General features: G+C 38.1%; 1 protein-coding gene across 1 annotated transcript in view; it reads left to right on the forward strand.

The window, feature by feature from the left end:
* Positions 1-16,428, forward strand: part of LOC140335944 (palmitoleoyl-protein carboxylesterase notum2-like) — a 26,234-nt gene that overhangs the window by 5,537 nt on the left and 4,269 nt on the right. Inside the window, exons 5-9 of the mRNA XM_072418960.1 lie at positions 1,658-1,718; positions 3,106-3,164; positions 4,133-4,232; positions 11,121-11,309; positions 15,687-15,787. Of these exons, the coding sequence (XP_072275061.1) occupies positions 1,658-1,718; positions 3,106-3,164; positions 4,133-4,232; positions 11,121-11,309; positions 15,687-15,787 (510 nt within the window). The remainder of the gene's footprint in view (positions 1-1,657; positions 1,719-3,105; positions 3,165-4,132; positions 4,233-11,120; positions 11,310-15,686; positions 15,788-16,428) is intronic.

The following is a 16,428-nucleotide window of genomic DNA, read 5'->3' on the forward strand; positions in this document are numbered from 1 at the left end:
GATGAAAGTGCATCTTTATTAAATCAGGTCATTGCTTTCATTGTTCTCAAACACCAATTCAAAGAGAATGCACCAAGTGGAATAGTTTAGTATAGACTACCAAATTTGTCAGGCATAATATTATGTAGCATAGTATTATGTACGCAATATTTGAGCCACTCCATTTCAGTTTTTAGCCAAAGATAGTGTATGTGCATTTAATGCTAAATGCATTTAGCAGCAAAATTAAATCCATTTAGATATATTTTATTTTACCAAGACCAAGGTTTTTGATGCCATGACATCGGGGCCAAATTCTGCAGCTTTCATATGTATCAGTTGACTTGATTGTAATTGTAATTAACAGGATGGCATGGTGGCATGGTGGCTCAGTGGTTAGCACCTTGGCCTTTGCAGTGCTAGGTCCCAGGTTTGAATCTCAGCCAGGGCGATATCTACGTGGAGTTTTCCTTGTCCCACATTCTAAAAGCTTTTGGTTAGGTTAATTGGCTTCTAACCAAATTGATCTTAGACTGTGGTAATCACATGACTATTGTAGGACATTAGATTGTGAGCTCCTTTGACGGACAGCTAGTGACATGACTATGGACATTGTACAGCGCTGCATAATACATCTGGCTTTTTTGGGGCAAATAAAATCTCTGTTCACCTTATTTTTCAGGTTTATTAATTTTCACATAAAACACATAATATAAATATAACAATATATATAGTATATGTACAAACAAAAAGAAAATGTATACAAAAGTCACGTGAATCATACAGTACAATATCAAAATTTTAAACCAACTAAGATCAATTAATGTAAAATAACAAAATTTGTACAGCAATTCAAAGGTAGGTACACATTTGAAAAATTCAAGACCGTATATGTTCATGGACTAGGGGAGAGACAAGGGGATTAGACACACAAACATGTAGCCCTGTTGGGTTGGAAAAGAGAGAAGCGGGAAGGGGTATGGAAGGATGTTGGGAAGGGAAAAAAGAAGGAAGGGAGTATGACTAGGATAAGGTATTCGGGCCAGAAAAGGACAAATAGGCGGATGTATATGAGAAGGAGATCACGCTATAACAATGCCAAGGGGTCAATCCCACCTTAGGACAGGTAAGTCTATAACTGCAACATGAAAAAGGATGCTTTGGGATATCTAAAAGGATAGCACACCAGTTGCAGGTGGCTTTGTCTCATTAACACTTATACACAGAACTGTGTTATATGCCAATATTTTCCTTTATAGAACACCTAAGATGATACTATTTTGGAGGAAATAAAACAATAAAGTATCATTATAACCTAATCACCCAATGTAACTAATTACATGTTAGGAACTATGTAATTAAGAAATAAAGAAAATGTCTTTTATATGTAAATATTAAAAATAAAAAAAGTAAATGTACATATTAGAAAACAGAAACAAAAATATTTTTTGTCTTGGATAATACTATTCGTTAAAAAAAGTTTATATTTTGATCCTCCTAAAAATGATTGTTTCTATGACAAACTGGCAACTCTAAAAAGTTGTATTTGCACATGAGCTTTGCAAAGAGTTCTGAGACCCTCTAATATAATATATAAATACTTTGATACACTTTATTGTGGCTCTGACCACAGAAATGCAATTTAAGTGATATACATCTAAATCATTGTTTTTGACAGGCACAGGAATTCTTTCGCCCAGACAGGATGAGAATCCTCACTGGTGGAATCTAAATGCCGTGTATGTCTATTATGATTATGATAAGTATTCAGAATTGTTTAGTAATGCTGAGAATGTCCACTAAAATCAAAAATGCATGATTAACTGTCCTGGAATATCTATAACACATTAACCAGCCCAAAAGATTTTATTGATAGTCAGACAACTGGAAGAGATAACTTTACAGCTAAAGAGGAATTTCATGCAGAACATAACATCATTAAATAAAGTACCAGTGTAATCCAAAATACATCCCAATAGCCAGGTTGTCCACTCAACATATCTAAGAAATAACTAGGGATGAGCGAGCGAGTTTTTAAAACTCGATCTCGTGGCGCAGTTGTAGGCGAGAACAGACAGTGTAAATTCACCAAACGAGATCGAATTAAAAAAAAATTCCCCCAAAAAATAAAAAGATTGCGGGCTGTGCTGATCAATGAATGCAGCCATCAGCTCAATGTGTGATCCCCCGCACTAGAGGTTAAATGGGGACAAGTCTCCCCACTCAAAACCTCTAGTGCTCTCTGGCTGAGGATTGCTTTCCTCAGCCAATCAGAGAGCACTAGAGATTTTGAATGGGGAGACTTGTCCCTATTTAACCTCTAGTGCCGGGGATCACAAACAGGATTCCCAGGGATTGAAGAATGATTGAAGCCCTGAGAATCCACTGCGATCCCGGGACATTAACCTCTAGGGCGCCGGGGATCCCAAACAGGAGGATTCCCAGGGATCGCAGTGGAACTGCAGATGAACTCTCAATGGAGTTTCTCCATTGAGAGTTCATCTGCAGTTCCACTGGGATCCCCGGGCACTAGAGATCGCAAACAGGAGGATTCCCAGGGCTGCAAGAATGAATGCAGCCCTGAGAATCCACAGCAATCCTGGGGCTCTAGAGGATAATTAACCTCTAGTTATCGTAATGATTTCCTCGATCTGATGGTTTTGTGAAATCGGTTCACCAAAATTTTGCGGACCCATTGGAAGTTCAAGGAAATTTTCGAAAGAATGACAGAGGCATTCTCCCTCATCCCTGGAATTACCACGTTGCACCAGATCAAGCAGGACAAGTTTCATATTCTAAGTCTATATAAAGGCAAGTTTTTTGTAATGGATAAAGTAAAAGGTATTTTTTTTTGCCTTTTTGGAAAATTTCCCATTACTTCTAGTTGCAGAGACAAAACATGGAGCAAGAAGAAATCTCTTTACAGCTAGTGAAAACAATTCCTCATATAGACTTGTTACTGGTTAAGATATCCCCACTGGAATATTCACCCTCACAACCTGTTATAACAACTGATTTCCTATCAATTCTTGTACTGGAGACAATGGTAACCAAAGCAAATAGGGAGAATACATTTTGAGGGCACTCATTATATATATTAAAAGGTACTTTCTTTTCTTTTTCCAGGCTTGTGCCATACTGCTCAAGTGATGTCTGGAGTGGAAATGTATCCAAAGTTACCAATGGTAACCACATTTTTTTTAACTAACGGCTTTATATCCTAATAAGGCTGTAATGCATGTATTATTTGCAGTAATAGAAAGTGAAAGAACATGCAAAGTTGGGCTTTTAAGGCATAAACTTAGGTCAGTTTTACTTAGTAGAAAGTAGAAAGAAATCTAATAAACAAAGTACATAAAGTATCAAATAGTGATTGCTCAGTATTCGGTTGTCTCTTACCTTGCGTTTCGCCTATAGGCTCCCTCAGGTGATTTTTTTGAGACTCTTAGAGGATAACTGATAATAGTTTCTATTTTCAACAGAGAGAGAGCGATGAGCACACAGGATGCTTTATAAAAGTTGTATAAAGAGCTATACCCAGGGAGTCAGATAATTCTATCTGGTGCTATATGAAATAGCTTACAGTGGATACATCCAAAAGATGGCACTTTGATGGCTATGAATTGGCTATAAACTTTGGACATAAAGTAGCTGGTAGCAAAAACATTATTTGCAATAATAATTATTTTCAGCGATAAGCCTTGTGAAAAGTTGAGGGTATTACAAATACCAATTAATGCAATCATATACAAATGAACACTAAGCAATTACCTTTATAATATACATTATTTTTATTTTGTATTACTCCGGCATATCCAGCTAGATATGAAAACAGGTGACCTTGAATGACTAAATTTTGTAGAGAAATGTACACTTTGGAAGAGATCATTTACCACTGTAAAATGTAAGGATTGCAAAACCTTCATAATACCTGCAGAATGTACACAATAAATTGTTGTGGATTTTTTCATATGTCGTTTGGAAAATCTCTTTGAAAAACAATAAGGTTAAAACACTAATCCACATTAAAAAATCCACATACGTGTAAAATTCTAAAAGGCATAACTTTAATTTTTAATGAATGTAATAATAATAATTCCAAACTTTTACACAATATAGTTTTCATTTCATCAATATCTTACTTTTTTTCTAGATTATTCATTTATGGGATCATTAATAATTCAGGAAGTAATCCGTGATTTGGTACCTAAAGGCCTTAAACAGGCCAAAACTGTAATTCTGGCAGGTTCCAGGTATGTGTTGTTCAACTACAAAATGTATATATAAAGAGAGTTTTAGATATTGATTATATTTCTTTTTTTTTAAATAAACCCTGTCAAATAGGCATAGAGAGTAAAGCTACGTACACACGGAAGATTTTTATCGCCCGATAAACGGCATCGGCCAAATATCGGGCGAAAATCTGCCGTGTGTACAGTCGGTGTCATCCATCGTCCGAACGACCGACCTGCCGGATCCACGGACGATTGACGACAACCGATCCTAATGAAAGGGAAGGGGGAGAGCACGCAGCAGGGTGCCGCTCCGTCGCTCTCCCCCTCCCCTCTCCATAGAGCATGAACGGTGCTGTGTATGTACAGCACCGTTCATGCATCGTGCAGTCCCTTGTCGTTGGAAAGGATCGTGAAAGATCCTTTCCAACGACAAAAATTGCAAGTGTGTATGCAGCTTAAGAAAGCCAAGTTTTATGTGTAAATTTAGCTGTGTTATACAGTACACACATTTTCGCAGTGTATGGCTAATTTCAGACAAGCGGCAAACCACAGCGCCCAAACGGTACTTCCAACCACTACAGATTAAGTTGAGAAGCATTTTGTGCACATGTCTGTGTTGCAGCTACGGTGCAGTTCCTGGACCCGACAAGTGGCTTCTAACCACGCAGTTGCAAAAAACAGTTATGTGTGCAAATGTGTTGACCCGGAGTTCAGTTAACCATCTTTGCATGCATAGCAGCAGTTTACTGTGCTTATAAGAATGACAAATTGCGCAGTTTTAGACTCCATGGGCTTGATTTATGAGGGTTATCCAAGGCTGGAGAGAATACACTTTCATATGGGAGATCCAGCAAACCTGGAATGGATCTGGTCCAGGATTGAAACTCTTGCTATCAAATAGCAAATGACTTTTAGGAAATCCGTTCCAGGTTTGCTGGATCACCCAGCTTCACTGATGAAAGTGTATCTTCTCCAGGCTTGGAGAGCTTTCATAAATCAGGCCCCAAGTCTGAAAGAAGCCTGGAGCTCAAGATGGAAGAGATTTAGAATGTTTTCCCTGCAAATGAGTAAAGTGGCTTCCCAAAACATGACAATACTAACAAAATTAGCAATATAGACTGATGCACCACAGCGACCCCTTGATAAATAGAGGTGCATCCTGTTATATTTTTAGATATTATTGGAAGATTTGTTAAATCTAACCTGCTTGAGGGTAAAACCTACAATATATTTGTTTGACTTCATTGCATCTTGGACAGGAACAGTTCTAGTTGTATTATGACAGCTGAGCTTTTTCCTCTTTCAAATCTTTTCAGCTGCAACATGCCAACCAAGAAGGACACAAAGCCACACCACACGGCAAACATATTGATTTTCTGGGCACTCTTTGCATGTTTAAAAATAACTTTTATAGCACTGCAGTATAGGCAATATAGAAATGTTAGCAGTAGGTGTCAGGCTTGCACTTTATATAGATGTCACCAACATTTCTGCTTGGAAATGCACAGCCCTGATTTAAAGCGGAACTAAAAACAAAAAATTATACTTACCTTTAATCCTGCAGCTCCCTCCGTCCTGTGTCGTCCTGGGATTCCTCTTCGTCCCAGTGCAGAGGAACGACCGGATGCTGCCATCTTCTGCCTTCTCTTCTTGCTCCGTCACCCCATCTTGCACTGCGCAGATGTCAGATCGGGTGATGTAGCCGCTGTGAATAGGGAAAAAAAAGAGAGCCAATCTCACTGCATGCATGCGGCATCTCTTTCCTCTTGGAAGGAAAGATGCCCCTTCTGCGCATGCGCGACGATGCGTTTCCTAGTGATAACACACACACATACATTCAGATATAGCTCTGACATATAGCACAGCGCTGTACAAAAAAAGAGAGCCAATCTCACTGCATGCATGCGGCATCTCTTTCCTCTTGGAAGGAAAGATGCCCCTTCTGCGCATGCGCGACGATGCGTTTCCTAGTGATAACACACACACATACATTCAGATATAGCTCTGACATATAGCACAGCACTGTACAATGACAGGCAGGTGCACTCACATGAAATGACAGGTGCACTCACATGAGTCTCAGTCATATGTATAGCAAGTTTGGTTGAAATGTCTCCATGCGTTTTCGAGTGATGGTGGAACATACACACATACATACAATTTTATATATATATGGATATTATCAGACACAATAATTTTCAGGCTTTCCTGGTCTTTGTAGTGTTTGTGTTTTATGCTCATTTGAACAGTAGCCTTGACATTAAGAGACATGCAAACCCCTGCTCCTGGTGGCTTTTTGTCCTTTGTTTATACCGCATGGCTCATGTGCCATGCAGTGTACAGCACCACTGGGAACTGACCCAAAGGCCAGAGACTATGTTACTTGCCATCATTAGCGGCAATCCAATCACCAAAGAAGATAATAGACCCTGAGCCAGCAGCGAAGGAATGCAGTGTTAACAGAATCGTGGACCTGTCATTACTGCAAGGCACTATTGCTGTCACACATGGAGAGACAGGGCCACTAGGGGGCGCTACGGCTTGCACGGAGGTGGTGTGAACCCTGAGAAGGGCCAAGGGGCAGCGTCTAAGCAGTAACCAGGTTTTCCCCAGAGCCTCTTATGGTGAGGATGTTGTGCCGCTGGTTACGGCCAGGTTGCAGTCCTTGGGCACACCAAGGTGGGCAAACACAGTACCAAATCGCTCAGCAGAAGGATAGTCGAGGAGGGCCGGGGTTGAGGCAGGCAGCAAACAAGAGAGGTCAGGTCACACGCCAGGGGTCAATAGCCTGGGATCTAGGAGATAGACACCAGTGACACAGGGGCCACTGCGGGCACAGGGAACACAGGAGACATTGGAAGCAACAAGAGGCACAGGTGTGGATGAGGATATCCACAGACAGGAACACTGGAACACCACAGGGAAGTTGGCTGGGAACCAAGAGACTGGACAACAATGGCTTAACACAGAAGCTGGACACAGGAAACACTGAATTAAGCACCAGGTGAACAGGAACTAGCTCACAGAACTAGGGGCTCCGCACAATGGAGAAACGTTGCACGAACACAGAGTGCAATGTGTGAGCTAGCTAAATAGCCAGGGCTGGTCAAGAGGCTATTTTCTGATTGGCCAGCAGATTGGACGGAATTGATAAAGCTTGGAAACAGAGGCACCCACAGCGTCAGAACTGCCAACATGTGCATAAGAGAGATGCCTGCGCTTTAGTGAGGAAGAAGTGAGTGTGACAATTGCAGACAAATATTTACCATAAGTGCCTTCAATTCAGACTTTTTATAGGAGGTGAGACTCTACTCGTTGTGTATTTTGTCCTATGTATTCAGGCAACTAGACCGCATCTATTAGTACTTTAATTTTCCAGGTCTTTGATACAATTCTTTTAAGTAGCGCTTTAATATTATATATGTTTTATTATATGTTGCTTCAAATAGGTCTTGATTTTAGAGAAAAGTGTACCTGCTAATGGAGTTACAGCAATCCACTTAAATCCACTAAACAATTTTCTTTATTCCTAGCCTAACCTGTACAACAGTCACTTCCTGAACACATCCACCAGTATGCTATAGCATATTTACACAACTCTCCAGTGTCATACTGTTTTTATTGAATTAAAAGTCATGACTTGAGGATACCAGAGGTGCCTCCTCGCTTACCCACAACAACTGTCACACCGCCCCCCACCCTTCTTACCACCCACCCATAACTACCGACTTGCAGTTTTAATGGCTGTTGCAGCCGTTTATTTTTCTTTACAATAAATAACAATAAACAATTCATAACATGAATATTTAACAATATTACCATTTTTTTAACATCCATCAAAATCCATTAACATCCATCATATCCTTAATAGCATTAACATCCCTAACCCATAATGCCCAACAACATATGCTATAGGTCCTCCATTCTCGTCACTACACATCACTGTTGGGGGCGCCACCAACACTTCCTTCCTCCCAGCTGCACTTCATTGGCTTGGAAAGGCTGCCATAGCCCTGGCAGCCATGACCAACCTCTGCCTCCTTTCTTCTACACGGCTAAAGACACCACACCTAAGTCAGTACTCCGCAACACCAAGAATGTACTTTCTCTAGGACTGCCCCCAAGGACCTTTTTAACCGCCAGCTTTCCCAACCTCAACCCCTAATCCCACCCACAAATCCCACCATCTCCAAACACTTGGGTTGTGTATAATAATGTATCTGGAAGCTAGAATTATACCCATAAAATAGTTGAAACTTAGCAGGCCAAAACATAGATTGTGAATGTTATATATTAATGACTTCACCTGTTTATGTATGATAATGTGAAAGATGAATGAATGTCCAAGAACGAGATATCCTGGTATGGAGTCTCCTAATTTTAGATCCCATTTACTGCATGTCTGTCTAACAATGTCTTCCATGAGCAGTACTTTTTATCACATCTGCAATTCAATAGTAACATCTTCTCCTTTGCACTTGGTATTGAATATATTCAGCTATGGTCAAACCGTATTAGCATTTATCACATTTATATTATAGCCACTTACACCTACTCATCTGCACATCAGACATGCCTTCATTGGGGTTTGTGTTCTGTATTCCCCGCCTACACAAATTGTTAGGGATTATACACAAAGAAACAAAGAACTGCTTTATCCGATCAGCCTGGAAGATGACATCAATGTACTTATCACCTTGATCCATAACTACAGCAGTGTGGGGGAGGCTTGAATGTGCCTTAAGGTTGGGACTTGGAGAGACAATCCCTCCTAACCCTTATACAATATGAATTATCTGTAATCAGAAAAAAAATTCTTTATACATTTGTCAAAAATGCAGACAAAACAATAATGTACTTAACAAATAATTATCTAAGGCTTATTATGTATTTATTCTTTTTTCAATGCGTGTTTTATCAGTTGAACGTGCTGATTTGTAGCTGTAGTTACTTATTACCTCCTTGTTCAATATTTTATGAGCTGAACATACTGCAAAATTCTATATAATTCTATAATTAGTGCTGATGTCACAAAGGTTTTAGCAGGCAATGACTCCCCAAACTCACTTCTGTAATACCCCAACACCACTAAGGCTAAGTACACACGTGCAATATTTGTGCAGTCATTTGTCGTTCATGCATCGTGCAGTCATTTGCCGTGGAAAGGATCATGAATGATCCTTTCCAACGACAAATGAGTGCACGATGCATGAACGAGTGCTGTACATACATCACCTTTCTGCTCTATAGAGAGGGGAGAACGGCCGAGAGGCGCTTCTCTGTGCTCTCTCCCCTTCACTTTCATTACGATCGTTCGTTGTCCATTGTCCGTGGATCTTCCAGGATGGTCGTTCAGACGACGAGCACTGTACACACACTAGATTCTCGTCCGATAATAGCCCTGAGCCAATTATCAGACGAGAACCGATGCACCATTGCAGTGTGTGTGTAGCCCAACACCACCAGTGCAATTAATTACCCACCATAGGTAAAAGTGTTCTAAATGTACCAGCACTCATAAACTGTACTGGAAAAGCCCCTCCTTCCCCGGATGCATACTTATTTTTCCTCTAAGCTCCATTGCTTAGTGCATTTACAAGAACAGTCTTATCATTGTTGGTCAGGTACCTCAATGGGGCTATATATATCTAGTGTCAGTATAAAGCCCCATTTATGTTTATGGGGCCAACACTGAAAGGAATTTCTTTGTAGGGGAGGAAGAAGCTCGCACATGTTACTGCTGAGATAAAGCACCAGGTAAGCAGATGGGGGAAGGAATAGTGCAGAATAACATGACATAGATTGTGGATTAGTGTTAGTTGTTGTGTTAGGCTATTTTTGGACCATGCTAAGCTGCTTATATATTACAACAAAATATTACAGTCCTGTTGAATTAGTTGCTTTATCCAAGAATTACACTAAATTTTTCTTCAAAAGTGTTTCACACTTTTCTGTATAGATGTTCCTACTAAGAATTATTTATTTTCCTGCAGTACACTCAGATCACCAAAAGTCTAGGATGATACATTTTATAAAACAAAAAAAATTCACTTTATTACCTGCACCTTGTTAGTATGGGGTTGGACCCAGTTTGCTTTCAGAATGGCTGCAATTCTTTGTGGCATAGATTAGTTATGTTGCTGGAAAGATTTGCTAGGGATTTTGGCCCACATTGACATGATAATATCTGCAGTAACTGCATGATTCTATCAGCTGCACATGATCCAAATCTCCTGTTCCATCACATCTCAAAGGTGCTCTTTTGGATTTAAATCTGACGACTGTGGGGGAAAATAAAACCGCATACACACGTGGAATTATAGTCCTTGGAAAGGATCTTTCACAATGCTTTCCAGCAACTAAGGACTGCACGATGCATGAACGAGTGTTGTACATAGCACGGTTCTGCTCTATGGAGAGGGAAGGGGAAGAGCGATGGAGCGTCACACTGCTGCGCACTTTCCCCCTATCCTTGCATTAGGATCGTTTGTCATCCATCGTCCATTGATCCGTAAGGACGGTCGTACGGACGATGGATGACGGGCACTGTACACACGCCAGATTCTCGTCCGATTTCCACCCTGAGTCGATTATCGGGCGAGAACCATTGGACATTTTTTTTAAGGGCCCAAATAAAAAATGTGTTACTATATTGAGACCCAAGAAGAAAATTTCTTGCAAAAAGTCCTAAACTATTTTTTAAGAAACACCATTTGTTTTTTTAGGTAAGTATAGGTCTACAGAGAAGCAAAGGTTGTCACTATCAGAAGTTTATTTAGAGGAGTTAAAGGAAGAGCATTTTAAATTGCAGTGCAAACTAAATTTCAGGAATGTAAGATGTAGAATTCTGTATAGCTTCAAAATCAAACCTCACAAAATTCTAATTTTTATTTTCTTTTGTCCCAGCGCTGGAGGTACCGGAGTCCTCATTAACATTGACAGAGTGTCAGCACTGGTGGACGAGCTTACAGCAGACACTGTGCAAGTGCGAGGCCTTGTTGATTCTGGGTGGTTTTTGGACAAGAAAAATGCAAAATCTGATTGTAAGGATGGCTCTTCATGTGCATTAACTGATGCTATCAAGAAAGGTTTGAAGTAAGTGTGGAAAAGCCTGCTTGAAGTAAAATTCACACAGTTTCTCTTCAAAAGACAACACTATTCCAATTAGTGAACTTGTGATTCCATATATGAAATCTTTGACAGTATACACTGCCTGACCAAATAGTTTTAGCTTGTGTTCCCCTAATATTTAAATGTGCAACTTTAATTGTAATTGCAATTAAACAGTTTACCATCCGTATACCTTATATTTTTATTTTATTATTATTATTATTATTATTATTATTATTAAACAGGATTTATATAGCGCCAACATATTACGCAGCGCTGTACATTAAATAGGGGTTGCAAATGACAGACATATACAAACAGTGATACAGGAGGAGAGGACCCTGCCCCGAAGAGCTTAAAATCTAGTAGATTATTATTATTATTAATAAACAGGATTTATATAGCGCCAACATATTACGCAGCGCTGTACATTAAATAGGGGTTGCAAATGACAGACATATACAAACAGTGATACAGGAGGAGAGGACCCTGCCCCGAAGAGCTTAAAATCTAGTTGGTGGAGGAATTTACACACAATAGCAGGGGGATATTTATATGCCAATCTAAATTAGCAATAAAGCAACACTTACATTTTTCTAAAAAGTGTGTTAGACAGAATTTAGGGACCAGCAAAAACTCATACCTCAGATTGTTTCCAGTACCTTTTTTTGCAAGCATGCCAGTACCCCTGATGAAGCCTTTTTGGGCGAAACGTGTCGGGTACTGCATTTGCGACACGCATGTTAACATTCAACCACAGTTTCGCTGGACCTTAGTGGCATACCCACTAGCCTCTAGAACTACAAATAGTAGTCAGTCATTCAATGTCTAGAGCCAGCTATTGGCTTATTCTTAGTCATGTATGTAACTACTCTAGGGGCAGTTTTCATGAGTCCCTTTAACTACTGATAGCAGTTAATTGTATACAGTATAGAGCCAGTTTTTGGCCTGCCCTTTGCAATTTATCTATAGACCTTTTATTGTATTTTGATGTACTTATTTACTAAGGAAGTAAACACTATTGATTTATGCCAACAAAAAAAAAAAAAACTCTCTTTGTCTTCAAGTTTATTCACTATTACTGATCCTCTGGAGTTGGCATTATAAATTTTGTGTTCAAACCTTGAACATTGCATGTTGTTTATATATATATATATCGTCCTATACTTAGGAGTAATGCAATTAAACACTAAGTGTGCATTCCCAATTTAATAGCTGGCTGTAGTTTACCATCCATGTACCTTATATTTTTGACATATATATATGTCAATCCAAAATAGCAATATAGCAACGCACAATACTTAACTGGTCAGCTTTAGAAGAAATGAATTCAATAGCATGCTATTTTTCATGCCACATCCTAAATATTGTAGTACCAAACTTTTTTGTGCAAATTGTGGGACTTTAAGGCATATGAATAAAATCAGATAATTTTTTTCTTGTCTTTAAAAACAATATATTAATAAAATTTCCAAACAACAGAATATTCAAATTAGGTACATAAATGGTAAATTTACACCATATACATTTCACATGTATGTCATTTCACACATGTCTCATGTCTCATATTGCTAAAGAATTTGGACACGTTTTGCGTCCATATCCGCTTCATCAGGAATAGCAATGTTTTTGAGACCTAGGGTGTAAGAGATACATCATATTTTAATCTTTATCATATAGTTGATACAATTTATACCTTCATAATGGTTTACTTTTCGTATTTCATTTTTTAGCAACCCACTTACCTTGTAAGTAATGCTATATACATAAAGTTCAATGTAATAGTCTCTTCTCAACACAATATATGCGAGATCACAGAATGAGAGAGTAAGGCCAGGCATATCTGGAAAGTTTGGATTAGCAAAATAGCAACACTTACATTTTTCTAAAAAGTTAGTGTGTTAGACAGGGACTAGCAGAAACTCTTACATAGAACCTGATTTGTTTTAAATTCTCCAAGACTGAAGAAGATAGACATTCATGGGTGAGCCTGAGTAATCCAGCAAACCTTTTAAGAAGTCTATTTCAGGTTTGCTTTATAACCCAGGTTCACCCATTAAAGTTTATTTTCTCCAGTCTTGGAGAAAAATAAATCAGGAAATCAGAAAAGCTTAAATAAATCAGGCCCATAATACATACTACCATAATATTTAGCAATAATAGTTCATTTTTTAGGATATGCTTTTGAGAGATTGACTTTCCTGGCTTAAGTACAGAAACCCAGAGAGTGAATATTCTGCCCATACATAATTATAAATTAAGCTGTGTCAGCAAACAGCCAAAAAGATGCAAAGGTCCAAATAATTCCAGCAATGTACAGTGATATTGCCTTTAATAAATTTTACTCATCAGTTTAAAATTCTTTAACACTAGAGTCGATCAAGGTTGAAAACCTGCACACCTCAGTTTGCAGCAAATCTCCTGGCACATTTAAGTATTATATGTCTATATATCCCCACAGGGACAGCTTTAACAAATGGAACCATTATACAAAATAAGGTCACTTGATATTGCTCCACGTATTGTAACTTTATTGTACTGACTGAATCCAGGAAATGTTACCACAACAGAAACATAAATTAAAGTTATAAATGCTGTACTGAAAACTCAGTGGGATAATATTTTACAATACAAAAATAAACTACTAGATACCAATATACAAAGCTGCACCATAAGGGTTATGAAAGATAAGACATGCAACCTATTATAGTACTAAGAATCCCTAAAAACAATGTCCAACAGCGCCTGATTCTGGCTTTCAGACAAGCACTAGTCAGTGGGAAGTGTGATTTCAACTACAGGGAGCAAAGCCTTTCAACAATAAAAGCTGCCATCCGTAATAATCCATTAATGTTGTCCAGTAATGTGTTGTATCTCACCCAATAGTACAATAACTAAAAGATTTGTCAATCCCTAGTGTTCTTCTTCACCCGCTACCACATGGATCTCAAACAACTATTTATAAACTATGTACTTATATAATATATATATAAAAGAACATAAAATATATGTACTTGTTTGATATCTACAATTGTTATCTGTCCTTACTTTGTTTGAGTGAGATTTGTACAATGAATGGGGACATTTGTAAGTTTGATTTTATATTTGTTACTATCACATTTTAAATTGTGATCTAATAAATAGATTTTTATTATATATTAATTGTTTGCTGCCTTAAAAGTCCCGATGGAACTGTGTTCTCTTTCTGTCCACTTTGTATCTCACTCAAGGTAACAAGTGCATCAAGATATACAAATCACAATTAAAACAAAAGAATTGAAGTGCATAGTCAGGGTATAATAGGTCAGCGATATAATTTTCGGAACATTTGTGAGATATTTTTATATAATGAGCAGTGAAAATTCACATTTTTTTTTACCCCAGATTAAATGTGAATTGCTCGGCCCACTTTCTTAAAATAAGAAGCAAACCCCCTGTATTTTGGATTTGTGATGGAAATGGGGCATGTCGTTGCTCTTGTTGTCATGAAGGTTCACTTGAGTTCACCTCACCATAACCTGTCCGGTTTCGGATTGACCCTCAAGCCCTTCTTCACTGACACCATGGTTTTCATACACTTTTTTGATGATGGACAAGAAGCCGGAAACAGATTTATATAATTTGAAGTAAATAACTGTTGAATGTTAGGCTAATTCTGTGCTGTAATCCAACGGTTCTGGATGCACAGTTGCACAGGATCATAAAGGAATCAACAATTCCAAATCGAGGAATGAGCACCATTTTGTTAATTGGAGAAGATATAAGATACACAGATATTGTCTGTATTAAAATAGCTTTACTGTGTTTTACAAAGATTGTTAACTTAGTTTGTTTTGGCTTTTTGTTAAATCATTTTGCATTAGTAATGGTTTGAGATAATTATACGGGGGGGAAACAGTCTAATAATTGTCCCATTAACTGTTAAAACAACTACAAAAAATAAAATAAAAATCACATACCTTCGTATGACCTTTAGATACATTTCCAGATTTATTCAAACATGTTTTTAGTTAAAACAGGAAATCCATTGAGCCCGTAGATATTCCGCTCATGGTTTCAAGTAATGTGCTACCTCTAATCCAGTAACACTGTACACATACAGTAATTGCCCCCAGGTTTTCCATAACACGGACACAAATGTTACATAGTTACATAGTAAGTCAGGTTGAAAAGAGACATAAGTCCATCAAGTTTAACCACTAGGGAAATAAACATATCCCAGATATAAAAAACCCTATAAGACATAGTTGGTCCAGAGGAAGGCAAAAAAGAAACCCTTGGTGCAATTTGGTTAAAAATGATTTAAACACCAAAATCATAATGTAATTTTTATCCAGCACTGTGTCTTGTTGTATCGTGCAGGCTTTGGAATGGCGTACTTCCAGATAAATGCAGACAACAGTTTAAGAAAGGGGATGAATGGCAGTGCTTCTATGGCCCCAAGTCCTTTCTTTCAATGAAATGTAAGTACCACTAGTTTTCCTGTAATCCAAACACATCATCTACTTAAGCCATGGGTTTTCAAATGTGGGCATGACCTAGCCAAACGTATTGGGAGGGAGTCTAGTTGTATAGGGGGTAGGTAGCTGTTTAGATACATGAAAACAAATTTATTGTTAGGTATTATAAAAAAGCATTTGTTGAATATATTTTGTATCAAATATAAACATGTATTGTTAATAATGGTAAAATAATATACCACTGAATGAGAAAAAGAACTTGACTGGTCTGGTTTTTCCTCCTTTTCAATAATGAAAAACAAAACAAAAGAGGAAATATATATCATGATTCCTTTTTATTTTTGTATTTGTATTCCTTGGTACTTAATAAAGAAATATTGAAAATAAAAATGCATTTGATAAAATGTACTTCTGTGGCTTTAGAAGTATGGTATTTGAAAGAATATACTTCTATGTCTAAGCAATAATGTTATCAAAAGAATGTGCTTTAGTGGCTTTAGCATTGTAAGCTGGCCCTTTTATAACCTAACCTGAAGATCTGAAAAACAGAATATGATTTCAGACACATTTTAATGAGCCATAAAACAATAATACACCAGTTTTGGGCACTAGTTCACAAAAAGGACATTGAGGAATTGGAGAGA

This window comes from Pyxicephalus adspersus, chromosome 7, assembly GCF_032062135.1.
Source record: "Pyxicephalus adspersus chromosome 7, UCB_Pads_2.0, whole genome shotgun sequence".
Taxonomy (NCBI): Eukaryota; Metazoa; Chordata; class Amphibia; order Anura; family Pyxicephalidae; genus Pyxicephalus; species Pyxicephalus adspersus.